The sequence below is a fragment of the Protomyctophum bolini genome (assembly GCF_963924005.1).
Source record: "Protomyctophum bolini genome assembly, chromosome: 15".
In the NCBI taxonomy this organism is placed as follows: Eukaryota; Metazoa; Chordata; class Actinopteri; order Myctophiformes; family Myctophidae; genus Protomyctophum; species Protomyctophum bolini.
Window position 1 is genome coordinate 6,584,488 of NC_137876.1, and position 15,051 is coordinate 6,599,538.

A 15,051-nucleotide genomic window follows, 5' to 3' on the forward strand; every position below is an offset into this window, starting at 1 on the left:
TTTAGAACCTCAATCATCATAATCATAACTAACATTTCTTCATATCAAACAAAGCCTCTTCGTACCACCTTGATCTAGCTTCTCCCAGCACTAACATGAACACTGAAAATGATTATTTACATTCCTGATGCTGTCAGTAGTACCAGGCAGGAACTCTTTATGAGTAAGTACTTTCTTGAACCACAAGCACTGCGCCAGTCAGATATAATGTACATGAGACAAAATATCATATATACATATCATCTGCTGATATGTGCGTAATGTCCCGTTGATTTCAGTAGCTGGGAATTTTGTTAGCTGCATGTGTTTGAGTTTCTGGCTCCTCGATAGCTGATAGATCCCTGATTTTCTCTGTAAAGACTGTCTGGCAGTCCAACGGATGCAAAAGCAGCAACAGCTAGGCTGGTGACGTCACCTGTGACTTCTCCTCCAGTGCGGATGGTGGTGGTGAGCATATAGCAGGGCCGGTAGAGATACTGTTGGCGGGCTTGCTTCTGGTGTAAGCGATGGCGGTGCTGTGATGGTAGTCTTTGGGTTCAGGCATCCACACGTGGACAAACGTTGTATTTCTTCCGGTGGTGCCATGGCTGTGTCTCTGCTGTCTCAAGAATCAATTGAAGACATTGTGTGTGGTGTTTATATGCCATGACGTGAAAACCGGTTCTGTGAATGGGGATGCAGGCTACACATTTCACACAAGAGAATACACATTTGGCACAAAAGACTCCAGACACACAAGAGGACATTGAGAGAGAATAGATAGTGTAATGGCTTGAGGGGAGGCACAGCGTAACCGGAGGGAGGCTTTTGCCTCTCTGTGCCTACTGTGCGTCCACGCCTGAGTAGAACAGTATGTCAAAAACGTTAGAATTACAATTTATATTTTCTTTATGGACTCAGCAGAGGTTCTTAGAAGAACTAAAGATTGGTGATAGTTGTGGCTGGTTCCCACACGGTGGCAGTGCTGGGTAAGGAAATGATAGCCACACTGATGGTCAGCGCACACAATCATTTGGTCAGTCTTCCTTTGATAGTCAAAGTGCTAGCACTAAGAAACAGTGAGAGGAAAAGGGCTCCCAAAAGTATTAAATCAAAATTATTATATCTGTAGTAATATATTATATCTGTTTTGAGAGGAACTTGCTAATGCATAAGTATATTTAATTGCTCCAATGACGACTTTAGTTTGAACCTCACCCCCTGTGTAGATTGCATCTTGAGCCTAATCATTGTCCTCTGCACTTTAATGCATTTAAAATGTGTGCTATTTGAGCAATTAAACAGTGTACTTTTCATTCCATTTTTTAATATATAGTTTTTGCCATAGATGGGTTTGCCCTTTCTAGCTTTGAATGTTGTTCACAACATTGACAAGAAGTTTTTGTACTCTACCAGACTTATACGTATATCTTAAACTTAGTCACTGAGGCTCTGTTTTAAAAAAAACAGGTGACAAAGGTCATTCATCCTTGTTTCCTCCAGCTCAGGAACCAAAGGTGTTTGGTGTTTATCCCATTTTTCAAGTTCTTGATAGGCAAGTCTCTCACTCTCTCTCTCTTCCGCTATGTTATTTACATTAGCGTTAGTTTGTTACGAGCCAGAGTGGAGACTTAGAAAGGGGTCTCTTGATTCAAGTTGATTGTCTGGTTCTAAAACAAGTGTCTGGACTGCTGTGAAACTCCTTGTGCGAGAACCTCAGTCAGTATCATATGATACTGATGAAACTGACCCAGGTTGTCTATTTTATTTATTTATTTACTCTTGACAGTTCTTCATCTCCATTTATTTACTTTACATCAGTACTGCAACTTATTTTTTTATCCTTCTTTAAAGCAATTTGTAACCGTGTTTTGAATATTGAGGAGAAAGTATTTGCTATGAAAACACAAGACGGGCTCAAATAACAATGATTTATACTTTGCCTCTTCCCATTGGGAGGCAGTGGCCAGTAATAGTGGCAGTGTTTTTTATTCTCGCAGTGTAGATCAGTTTGTGTTTTTCCTACATCCTGCGTTTCCTGCACAGCCATGCAGCTGTCTCACTTTTGATTATCCATACAGTTCCGCAAGGTCTCCAAGAGCAGGCTTCCATATCCGACTCAGTGGACATTATCATTACTTAACCCATTTTGGGTGGGAGCCCCTTTTGGTGTCGGCATTATGTTTATGCTTTAGCTATTGAAAAATATCAGATCTACAAGCTCATAGCGCGCCACCGAGTGGCGCGCTACGAGCTTGTAGGTCTGATATTTTTGAAAAATCGAAGAACGACTGACATAGAAACATAGCTTTTTCAGAAAACTGTCATGGATGTAGAAGACATTTTTAGAATCTGATCTCAGAAGATGTCAAAATGGGTTAACTTGCTAGAAAGTGTGGCTCACTCTGCACGCAGTGCTTTATGTAAGCGCACACTTCCTTTGTTTGTGTTCCAGTTTCCCGTGTTTGTTGCTCAATCTCAGCAGACCGACCTTTCATTGATTCGATCATTTCCTCCAAGTGGCTGTACAAACTTTGTTTATGGTTACGTGTGCACTTAAATGAACTTGCACAATCTTAATGTTCAGTGTTGCACGTTCTAATGTCGTTCTAGGAGTCGCTTTTGATGGCTGGTGCTAGGGCAGCCCACATTTTGGTGTCATCTGTCTGTCTGTCTGTGTGTACACGCTTAAGGGCCAGTTTCAGCATGGCGAGAGTATTAATTTCAAGGCCTATTCAAGCTAGTAGTCAGTGTGAGCTGGCAAATGTGATTGTGGTACCAAGCTCGATATCTAAGCTTAATAAAAGAATAGATAAGATGTAGGGGTTCATTAGGGTCATTAGTAACTGCAGGGTTTTCACCTTGTCTCTGTCTGTCTCTCTCCCTGGAAATAAAATGTCGGTTTTCCGTCCGAGGCTAGTCTCTCTCTCTCTCTCTCTCTCTCTCTCTCTCTCTCTCTCTAACATTTGCACACCCCTCTCACTCCCACCAAGGTGGAAGAGGCCATGATGGTCATGGAAGATGACTCGCCCGTGGAGGCAGCCTGTACTACACCCAGTACCCCCCGTAACCTGTCGGCCTGGGGTATCTCCATCCCATACATTGACTTCTATGATGATGAAGTGAAGAGGGAGCGCATTCCAGTGTTCTGTATCGATGTGGAGCGCAATGACCGGAAGGCGGGTAAGGCTAACTTCTGTATCGATGTGGAGCGCAATGACAGGAAGGCGGGCAAGGCTAATTTCTTCATAGGCCGACACTTCATTTTGGTTGAGTCCAGTGTGACCAGTCCACACCAGCGCAACTACTTTTAACAAAACCGTTTTAAGGCCAGTTCTATGAGCCTGCTATTACATTATGAGTTACAACACCAGTCCACACCAATGCAAATACTTTGAACTGCCATTTGGGGATAATGGTTGCAAGGAGTTGACGTGGACTGACCTTAAAGTTGGATAGTCTTTACAAGCAAAGTTTGTCCACACAAAGCAGGTACAGCATGTTCTATTTCGTTTTTACTAGAAGAGAACAAGAAGAGTCTAGCCCTCCTGCTAGTGAATGGCTTCCTCTCTTGTCAAATAAAAAACGGTTCAGAATGTCTATCACTGGCCAATGAAATGTTTTAATTTCAAGTTCATGACTATGTGCAATAGACAGTTATTGAACGAAGTAAGCTGGAAGATAACCTTGTTCTGAAGTGCAAAAAAAGAAAAGAAAAAACGGTTGCCAGTCGCAATACAATAGACAAACCAAGGACAGCACACGTCTCTCTGCATGCAATAGTGAACGGTTCAGCACTACCGCTGATGGACAGTGACAGGCCAATGCGTGCTTTGACCTTGCATCTCTTTTACACACAGAGCATGTTTGTAACACACATGAATGACCAGCTATATTGCAGTTGACAAATTTGTTGTGATTTTCTTAGTTAACATTGAACCCACATTCCTAATTTCTCTTTAAACGCAGATAGTATCAGGCAGGCAATCAGCCACACGCACTCACGCACTCACACACACTCACTCACTCACTCACACACACACACACACACACACACACACACACACACACACACACACACACACACACACACACACACACACACACACACTTGTGGTCCTTTGAATGTATCCATGTGTGTGCAAACTGAAACCCTTTTGATACACTTGTGAGTGAAATAGATGATACAGAGGATCCCTATAGAACCTCTTCTGATATGTCTGCTCTGTGTTTGTGTGCAGTCGGCCATGAGACTGAGAACTGGTCTGTGTACAGAAGATACCTGGAGTTCTACGTCCTTGAATCCAAGCTCACAGAGTTCCATGGTAGGTAGTCTCCAAAGGTATGGTCACTATGCACTTCCCATGAATTTCATTACTCTACAGAGATGTACAGTAAGGAAGGAAGAGGTGGGGGGGGGGGGGGGGGAAGCACTTTTCCAGAACTCATACATTATTCCCATATGACTGTAGCAGTCCAGTAACTTGCAGTGAACTTCTACAGCATGTCCTTTCGGGACTGTCCGATATCGGCGTTGGGATCAAAGCATTGTTCCAGTTGGAAAGCAAGAGTATTCCTTTCAGTCTTTACAGTCTTCCGTGTAAATTGTTACACCCTTCTAGGGTCTTTCCCAGATGCGCAGTTGCCGTCCAAGAGAATCATTGGGCCGAAAAACTATGAGTTCCTTACGTCCAAACGGGAGGAGTTCCAGGAGTACTTGCAGGTAGAGATCTTGAGTCTATACTTACTACACTTGACTACGGTTGCCAGTTCAATGGATCTGAGTCTGACAGGCATGTTGTTGCACATAGAATAGATCAATGTGTCTGTTAATGAACAAGAATAGGAAGAAGAAGAAGCCATTTTACATGTTAATCTATTGATATGCTGAGAAAATAATGGTGGTGACCCTAATTTATCAAGTACATAATATACTGTATCCTATATCTGATTTTAAAATGAACAGGTGCAAATTTCCCAGCAAACTTGATCTCACCATCTCACAATTTTCATCTGTATTTAAATTGTACTCATCATTCTTTATAATATATTTATATATTCCATATTATCTGAGAATATTTTTTTTGTCTCCTGTGCCTTTTGAAAACATCAAAAACATCTATAATGTACATACCTCAGCAAACGAGCAATACAAATCATTGTGTACGTTCTTGCAGAAACTTCTGCAGCATCCTGAGCTGTGCAACAGCCAGCTGCTGGCCGACTTCCTATCCCCTCATAGTATGGAATCTCAGTTCCTGGACAAGATGTTGCCTGATGTCAACTTTGGTATGTTATTTTTGTCTCCACCAGGCCGAAGGCATGGGGAGAGAGTATGTTTTGCACTCCGTCCGTGTGTCCGTGTGTGTGTGTGAGTCCGTCTGTTGCCAGCTAATCTCCGGCACCGTTAACCCGGTCGATGCCAAATTTTGCACACACACTCCCTGGATCCATGCCAACAATGAACCTTTGCCCCAAACTTTCCAGAACGGCCTGTTATATTGCCACCAGGAGGCCGACTTTTGCTATTACTCCTCCGGATTCTGTCCAAAGATCCAGCAAATCGTTACACACTATCTCCATAGTCATGTGTTCAAGACGGATCTGTCCGATATTTCATATTCCATCCTAATTGGCTAACATTGGCTTTCAAAGTTTGCAGGATTGGCCCGTTTTGAACAAAAAGCCTCAAATCATGAATGCAGCGTGCAATTTACGTGAAATCTTTCACACCTTTTCCTACTAGACTGAGGAATATATCCCACCCTTTTCACATTGGCCTGTTATAGCGCCACCAACAGGTGGATTTTTTAGAAACACATTTTTGGAACAAAATGTCTCAAATCATCCAATTGCCATCCAAGGCTTAAGAAGAAATGGCACCCTTTTCACATTGGCCTAGTATAGCGCCACCAGGAGGCCACAACCTGACCTGCCCTGGTGGAGACCTGTGCCCCGAGGTTATAGCGCCACCAGGAGGCCACAACCTGACCTGCCCTGGTGGAGACCTGTGCCCCGAGGTTATAGCGCCACCAGGAGGCCACAACCTGACCTGCCCTGGTGGAGACCTGTGCCCCGACTTTATAGCGCCACCAGGAGGCCACAACCTGACCTGCCCTGGTGGAGACCTGTGCCCCGAGGTTATAGCGCCACCAGGAGGCCACAACCTGACCTGCCCTGGTGGAGACCTATGCCCCGAGGTTATAGCGCCACCAGGAGGCCACAACCTGACCTGCCCTGGTGGAGACCTATGCCCCGAGGTTATAGCGCCACCAGGATGCCACAACCTGACCTGCCCTGGCGGAGACCTGTCCTACTATAGCGCCACCAGGAGGCCACAACCTTACCTGCCCTGGTGGAGACCTGTGCCCAGAGGGGCACTTTTTCTAGTTGTATAATGCAGCGATTCCCAACTTTGGGCCCAATGGGACCTTGGCTTTGTGTCTGAAAATCACTGCTTGTTTCGTAATAACCTTCAACATCATCACTTACTGTAAGCCCTGTATACTTTGTTGTAAGAATGAATAGTGGAATAGCTGTGATCTTATTGATCTCCTGTTTTTCACCATTTATGTCTGTGATGTGATGACATGACCAAAAATATGAGGTTAAAAGTGGTTAATGGTGAATAAAAGCCAGTCCACAGAATGACACACCCTTAGGGCCATATGCCCAGAAAATGGTTTGTAATTGTTGGACAATACTAAGTTAACATGGGGGGGGGGGGGGGGGGGAAGTATTGTTGAAACCTTTGGATCGGGGGCGCCAGATGGAGGGGAAAGGAACTGGTTGGAATAACGTGTTCCTTCCACGCGCTACGTCCAACCAGGGAAACTCCCCCCTGTCAGGTGGAAAGGAGCAACTTGGACACTCGGGCATGAAGGAAGCATGAGTTCAAGTCCGTTGCTCTCCCCTTGTCCCCCATATATGGGCACTAGGTTTGTGGAGGGTGTGTAGAGCCCAGGATCACATTAGATGATGACAAAATCGTGGGATAAAAAATATATTTTAAAAAGAAACCTTTGGATCTCGGCTGAAGGTCTAGACTGACTGACGGATGGATCATTCACCAGTCTGAACTTTGTTCCACAGGTAAAATCATTAAGTCTGTTCCCAGCAAACTGGTAAAAGAGGTGAGTAATGCACTCTTGGTGTGTGTTCGTGTGTGTGTGTGTGTGTGTGTGTGTGTGTGTGTGTGTGTGCGTGCGTGCGTGCGGGCGCTGAAAACAGTGGGGCTATCCTCAGCTTTCTTTATATCCAATCTCTCCACACAGTGCTTTCGCTCTTGTCACAGACACAACACGTCATTTCAGTATTGTATGTCTACGACTGTAAAACAGACAGACTCACATAGGTAGTGGATATGCAGGCATCGGACAGCACTGGTAAAATAAGTGCTGTTTTGCCGCCTGATGCAGGGCCCTTAAACGTCCTCCCAAGATCCGTACCTTAGAGCAATCCATACGTTTATGTCCTCCCAAAGGAGCGAGGTCATTTCAACTGTATTAGTTAGTTATCAACCAGTAGGTGTCCTACCTGACACCAAGGACTGTCTAAAGAGGACGGGACGCGAAGACCGTAAGGGCGCCGCCATGTTGCTCACATGGTGCTCCATGGAAGGAAAGAAACATGCGCAGTGGGCTATATGCAGCCACAGCTTCCTTGGTCTCAACTGCGCATGTTTCTTTCCATTTTCTCACATTTTGTAGGGAAGATGACAACTACACTAATAACTTAAAACTGATATTCTGCTCTTCTAGAAAGGACAGCATCTGGAGCCTTTCATCCAGTCGTTCTTCAATTCCTGCGAATCCCCCAAACCCAAACCCAACCGTCCTGAACTCACCATCCTCAGCCCCACCTCAGAAAACGACAAAAAGGTTGGTAATCATGCTGGGGGAAACAATCCTCGCTATATCGTTATGTCATAAATCTCCTATATTGCACCATTTCCATCCATATGATTCTACCAAATGCAAAACAAATGTTTATTTTTTGTTTATTAATTTTTTTTCCTTATTTTCTATTTCTATTTTTTGTTGTTGGTCTTTGTTATTATTTTGCATTAATGTAAGATGAGTAACTCAAAGAGGATAGGCACTATATAAGCTACGGCTTCAGCCTACACCTTTTTTGGTCCAAACATGTCCTGTAAAATGCTTTTGCTGCTGTAATAATCATGTACATGTTGATTTAAGACCGAAATAAAACTATTCATTCATTTATTCATTCATATTACTAATATATTCTCCATCGTACTGTATGACAGTGCTGTGGACCGAAAATTGCAGATCTATAACTAAGCTCACATCTTCTAGATCTGCTATTTTCATGCCGCCGTGCCATAGAGAATAAATTGTTGGTTTACGCATAATGAATATTTTTTTCCCCCCTCTCTGTCAGTTGTTCAATGAGCTCTTCAAAAACAATGCCAACCGGTCAGAGGCGGCTGAGAAGAGACACAATCAGAACTACTTCATGGAAATGATCACGGTGGAGGGGGTGTATGACTACTTCATGTATGTTGGTGAGTGAATCAGTCTAGTGGGGGTGTATGACTACTTCATGTATGTTGGTGAGTGAATCAGTCTAGTGGGGGTGTATGACTACTTCATGTATGTTGGTGAGTGAATCAGTCTAGTGGGGGTGTATGACTACTTCATGTATGTTGGTGAGTGAATCAGTCTAGTGGGGGTGTATGACTACTTCATGTATGTTGGTGAGTGAATCAGTCTAGTGGGGGGTGTATGACTACTTCATGTATGTTGGTGAGTGAATCAGTCTAGTGGGGGTGTATGACTACTTCATGTATGTTGGTGAGTGAATCAGTCTAGTGGGGGTGTATGACTACTTCATGTATGTTGGTGAGTGAATCAGTCTAGTGGGGGTGTATGACTACTTCATGTATGTTGGTGAGTGAATCAGTCTAGTGGGGGTGTATGACTACTTCATGTATGTTGGTGAGTGAATCAGTCTAGTGGGGGTGTATGACTACTTCATGTATGTTGGTGAGTGAATCAGTCTAGTGGGGGTGTATGACTACTTCATGTATGTTGGTGAGTGAATCAGTCTAGTGGGGGTGTATGACTACTTCATGTATGTTGGTGAGTGAATCAGTCTAGTGGGGGTGTATGACTACTTCATGTATGTTGGTGAGTGAATCAGTCTAGTGGGGGTGTATGACTACTTCATGTATGTTGGTGAGTGAATCAGTCTAGTGGGGGTGTATGACTACTTCATGTATGTTGGTGAGTGAATCAGTCTAGTGGGGGTGTATGACTACTTCATGTATGTTGGTGAGTAAATCAGTCTAGTGGGGGTGTATGACTACTTCATGTATGTTGGTGAGTGAATCAGTCTAGTGGGGGTGTATGACTACTTCATGTATGTTGGTGAGTGAATCAGTCTAGTGGGGGTGTATGACTACTTCATGTATGTTGGTGAGTGAATCAGTCTAGTGGGGGTGTATGACTACTTCATGTATGTTGGTGAGTGAATCAGTCTAGTGGGGGTGTATGACTACTTCATATATGTTGGTGAGTGAATCAGTCTTTAGCGCCTGAGCATAGGCGGCGGGTGCGTTTTACCTTTGGGTAGGCTATAGAATTGCGTTGGGGGGGGACTCTCGCCTAGCCTATATCCGATCAGCGATCACCAGGGGGCAGCGACAACACACACACAAACACAATAGCCTTCTATAATGCTGCGCACATATATTATATATATTTAAAAAAATACCCAGCATAATTTTTGGGAAGGCTAAGCCATCCCTAGCCTTATGCACCCGCCGCCTATGCGCCTGAGCCTCTTTCCACATACAGTAGTCGCTGTTGGGCAGAAACCTTGTATCTCCATGTTTCAAATGTTTTAATCCCATTCTGACCTGAGATCAGGTTCTAAAAATATCTTCTACATCCTGACAGTTTTCTGAAAAAGCTATGTTTCTATGTCAGTCGTTCTTCGATTTTTCAAAAATAGCAGACCTACAAAAGGGGTTCGCGCCCAAAATGGGTTAATATGTCATAAATGAATGCCCTACTACTTCATCATGCAAGTAATGTCTGTAAAATAGTAATAGTGAAGTGAGGGGCGCTCGGATCATCGTACATCATCATGACGTAACACTTGCTCAGACACATCATGGCGTAAATTCTCCATTCATTGTCAATGAGAATTTAATGTTTGTGTAAGATGAAAATCTACACTAATAGCTGAATATAGGAGGGGCTATAGCGCCCCTCAAAAATACCACATTATATAACTCCATATGGACAATCGGCTTTCTCCATAAAGGACTGTAAACTTCTGAACACATTACCAGTAGAAATGGAATTAATTCCTGATATGAAATGTTTAACAGGATAGGATAAGTGTTGGGGTTGTATCAAAAAGGTGTTGTGTTCTTGTGTATGTATTATGCAGCATGTAATAATGTTTGAATAGTATTTTTATTGTTATAGCGTACATTGCAAACAGACCACTAGGGGGCGAGCCCAATTGGTTTTTGAAAACATGCCTAACACCATGCCAAAAATGTAAAACTTCGGCCAAAATCTTGATGATTTTGGCCCGAATTCCCTCCCGGCTATGTGGATGGTTTCATGAAAATGAAAGATGAATATTTTAATTACATTATATATGCAAAGGGTGAAATTTTTCATTAGCTATTCTCTCTGTGCACCACATCAGTTTCTTCTCTTTACTGGAACTATGTTAATTTGCATCCCTATTCATTCCCTGAAGAAGGCAACGAAAAGGCCGAAACGTTGGAAAAATAAAAATGTGATGGCATCGTGACTACCAGCTATGCGGCCTCTTTCCTTTTTCAGTCAAAGCTTTATCTCCTGCGGTCAGCACCTCCCCACTACTGGTGGGGCGGTGCATCCCTATGCATCCCCATACAAAATAATAATAATCTAATTATCATTATGGCACATCAGTGTCAACGCCCCAGATATGGCAAACACAGTCCTTTGATCACGGACTACCACACACACTCCCGTCTCTGTTTCTCTCTCATTTGCCTCTCTCCGCTCTGTGATGGGCAGGTCGTGTTGTGTTCCACATCCCTGACTGGCTGCACCACCTGCTGATGGGCGGGAGGATCCTCCTGAAGAACACCTTGGAGACGTACACGGACTACTACCTCCAGTACAAACTGGGACGGGTGGTCCAGGAGCACCGCCTCGTCTCGCTCATCACCCTCCTCCGAGGTGCAGAACGCAGAACCCGGAAGATTTTCATATGATTCTGATTCAACAACTCTCGCTCTGATGAGAACAGTGCTGAAATGTTTTGGTGGTCATATTTATTTCTGCCAAAGGACATACATTTGTACACACTCAGAGTTATGAGGGTAATAGACAACATTCAGCTATACAAGATGTCACACTTGTAAACCACCTCTGTTTGTTTCATACTACTACTCTTCTGCATGGGAGACCAGATCTGTACAAGTGCCGATACGCCCTGTACAGGGACATCTGATCATTCCCAATTGTATGACATCAACACGAGGAATGTTTTTTTGCGTCATGTGAAATGAGGTTATGTATTCTTTGCTCAACCAGATGCTGTGTTCTGTGAGAGCAGTCCACCAAGATCAACTGCGGACACGCAAAAGAGGGCGAAAAAGACATTTGAGGAGATGATGAAATATATTCCAGGTATCCATTCAATTTCTTTTTAAAGATCTATTTCTAGGATGTTATGAATCCCTGATGTATGTAGACCAAAGGGCATCTATTATGCAAACTTTTATTAGGGCCTGAGGCCTGAGCACTGCACAGTGTGAGGCCCTATTGAACTAGCAATGATTGTTTGTTTGTTTATTCCCCCGAATGAAGCCTCAAGCCCCACAATTCGGTTTCACCTCCATACTGTATATGAAAATCGGTACACACCATCATGTCCCGACTTACAAAAAAGTCTCTTGGTCGCCATGACCTAAACCGAAAAGGAAGTCGGCCATTTTTAATTTACTTTTGGCGTTTTGGTGCAATTCATGCCATTTCCATGGGTCGCACTTTAACGAACTCCTAGCAGGATGCGTGCGTGCGTGCGTGGACAGAGCTTGCAAGTAAACGGACACTTCTTCTGCCTCTCAGCCATTTGCTTAGTAGCCCCCAATAAAACACACAGGGGTCTTTCAACACATCTTCTCTAGAGAAGATAAACAGGAAAGATAAAGATAAACCGCACCTGGCTGGCCCTAAAGCTTACCCTAATCAGTAGTGATGGGAGATTAATCGGCAAACACATCGGTATCGGCCGATTCGAGTTGTTTTTAGACCGGCCAAAATGTCTCATCGGCACATCCCTACTAATAAGCATTGTACAATTATGACATACATTTTGGGAGGCGTAAGCTATCAAAATATACAACACAGTCACTTAGTTGGTGACATGTTGATTCTCCTCTGTCCCAACTCTACTCTGCAGCAGCCATATAACCTATTGAACTAATAATTACTAACTGTAATTAATTAGCCCCCTCCCCCGGGTGGTTGGACCCAACAGGAGAGAGCGTACTATCACCCCCCCCCCCCCCCCCCTCCATTACCATGTCCTTTCACCCTTTGTTGCTGTCGGGCAAAATCCTCACCATTAGTAAAAGAGAGAGAGAGAGAGAGAATAAATATGATCCACCTGTTTATACACATTCATCCATGTATACTGCAGGTGTTGCTATTTGATGTGCTCATGCAGCACCTATGCAGATACACATGTCCAATCCAATTAATTTAATGTAGAACCGTCAATGGAAGCTTAAAAAAAAGCCAATTCAATTTGTTTTCCACTGCATATATGCTCTTGGTGGAGCTACACTCCACGAATAATAGGCTATGTGCTGGAAAGCATCTTAAAATTCTCGAATAAAACACATGTCAAACTATGTATGTGCTTGAGGGTTTAATTAAATCTGTCAGGCTGTAATACTTCATTTGCATTTCCGCAGATTTCTTGGGAAAGTGTATAGGAGAAGAGGCCAAGTATGAAGGAGTGCGCTTGCTTTTTGATGGACTGCAACAGCCAGTTCTTAACAAACAGGTACCCTGATACACACACACACACACACACACACACACACACACAATCCTTTGAGTACTAGTGGTATTGGCGTGACTACTTGTGTTTACATTACGTGGTTCACATTATCTAAATCACTGCATACTGTATATCACATTCCTCAGCATGTCTGTTTCTTATCACTGGACTGCTTGTCTGACAGGCTTGGGTTAAAGGATTTTTCTGAAGGCTCTCTAACACAATGGTTCTCAAAGTGAGGTCTGTGGACCCCCAGGAGTCCTTGGGGGGGGGGGGGGGGGTTTCAGGGGGTTTGATGCTACATTTAACATTTTAACACTCTTAGCGCCAGGCAGCGCCATAACCCGCGGCACCGCAGGTTATAATAATTACCCATTGAACGCCAAACCCGCGGCGCCGTGGGTTATAAGCTTTATATCAAAATAAACCGGCAGAAGCCAAACACATAGATCTAGTGCTGCCCAGGTTGCTAGGCAACGCCTTCGTCCCTCCCGGCACAAGACGGAATGTGCGCGCAACCAATAGGAATCCACTTACTGTGATTTCTTATCTGCCTGTTTTCTCTGAAGAATACTCCAAAGTCCGTCTTTTTTGTGCTTTCGGTTTTGTCTCTGTGCCACGGAAGCTGGGATCATATACATACAGTTGATGTGAATCATGGCGCTGAAGTACCTAGACATGAACACTAGATGGCCGCTTTCAAAGTGTTCACCAAATCTTGTATCGGGTCCCTGACACAAATTGTTTTCAGATGGGGGCCTGCAGCAAAATACATCTTAATTTGGGGGTCCTTGACATGAAAAGTGAAAACCGATGACACCACAAGTACAAATTCACCTGGACAGCTACGTCAACTTCCCTACAACTCAAATTATATTTTGTTAAAGCTCCTATGAAACAGAGAGAAAAAAACTACCATGATTTCTTCAGTAGTTTTGTTAGTTAAAATGTTTTTAAACACGTTGAAAGGACCTAAAACATAATATTCTTATATCCTGGTAGATCCACACATACATTAATATAATTCAATTGTAAAGTAATTGATTGCTTTTCATGTTTTTCCTCTTTGTGTTTTTCTACAGCTGACTTATGTGCTGTTGGACATTGCCATTCTTGAACTTTTTCCAGAATTAAACAAGGTAAACTGAAGCCCTACACACACCGGGTGCGCAGCGACGCGGCACAGGCGTTGCCGCGCGGCAACGCCTGGAAAACAGAACGGTGGCGTATCGGAGCGCCAGGCGACGCGTGAACGTGCGCCGGACGGAGCCGGTGTGTGATAGGTTCATTAAAAATAACGGAGGCGGCTGTTTTGACGCGCGGCGTTCGCAGACGCCAGATGGTGTGTGTAGCCCTTGACACTGGACCTGGGCAGCTACACTTTAGATCGATACACTGTATATTAATTCCTACCCCAAATAAGTATTTTCTTAACACAATCTTTATCTCTGATCTGATTATTGTGACGGCCCCCTGGGCCTTTAGTCTACTATGGGGTTCTGTGTGTGTGTGTGTGTGTGTGTGTGTGTGTGTGTGTGTGTGGCTGTGCCTTTAACAAGTCCATTGCCGTATTGGAGGGCAGAGCCAGAGATGATGAGTGGAAGGGGAGACACCTGGCCATTGTCTCTCCAAACACTATTTAAGAGGCCTGCTCTCACAGCACCACAGATGGGCATTTCTCCACAGGCTGCAGGGGCGGCTGCAGGAGAGAACCTTTGTTCATTTGTTTGTTTTGGTTATAAGTTTTGGGCACCATGTTTCCCTGCCAATTTAAGTTGGAAACTTTAATTTAATTGCTTGAATTACTTATCTCTTCACGTAGTATGTAATTAAAATACTTCTTTTTTTGGATTGTCCTCCGGTGTGGTTTCCCCTTCTTCGTTATGGCCTCAGAGCCAGCCATAACATTATGCTTAAACGTGACAGTTCATTCTACGACAAATTAATAGTATACACATTTTAAATGTGGAATTAAGTTGACCAACACAATTATCATATTGTTTCTCTTGAGGATAAATTATGGTA

General features: G+C 43.7%; 1 protein-coding gene across 7 annotated transcripts in view; it reads left to right on the forward strand.

The window, feature by feature from the left end:
- Window positions 1-15,051, forward strand: part of LOC308330112 (sorting nexin-14-like) — a 29,528-nt gene that overhangs the window by 13,078 nt on the left and 1,399 nt on the right. For 6 of the 7 annotated variants that reach the window (XM_080784806.1, XM_080784802.1, XM_080784804.1 and 3 more), the window contains 11 exons: window positions 2,973-3,162; window positions 4,221-4,304; window positions 4,602-4,702; window positions 5,157-5,268; window positions 7,072-7,112; window positions 7,740-7,859; window positions 8,383-8,506; window positions 11,028-11,192; window positions 11,550-11,645; window positions 12,938-13,029; window positions 14,109-14,165. In XM_080784806.1, the coding sequence (XP_080640932.1) occupies window positions 2,973-3,162; window positions 4,221-4,304; window positions 4,602-4,702; window positions 5,157-5,268; window positions 7,072-7,112; window positions 7,740-7,859; window positions 8,383-8,506; window positions 11,028-11,192; window positions 11,550-11,645; window positions 12,938-13,029; window positions 14,109-14,165 (1,182 nt within the window). Of the gene's footprint in view, window positions 1-2,972; window positions 3,163-4,220; window positions 4,305-4,601; window positions 4,703-5,156; window positions 5,269-7,071; window positions 7,113-7,739; window positions 7,860-8,382; window positions 8,507-11,027; window positions 11,193-11,549; window positions 11,646-12,937; window positions 13,030-14,108; window positions 14,166-15,051 lie in introns of those variants that run through there. The other variant, XM_080784808.1, reaches the window with a different exon arrangement.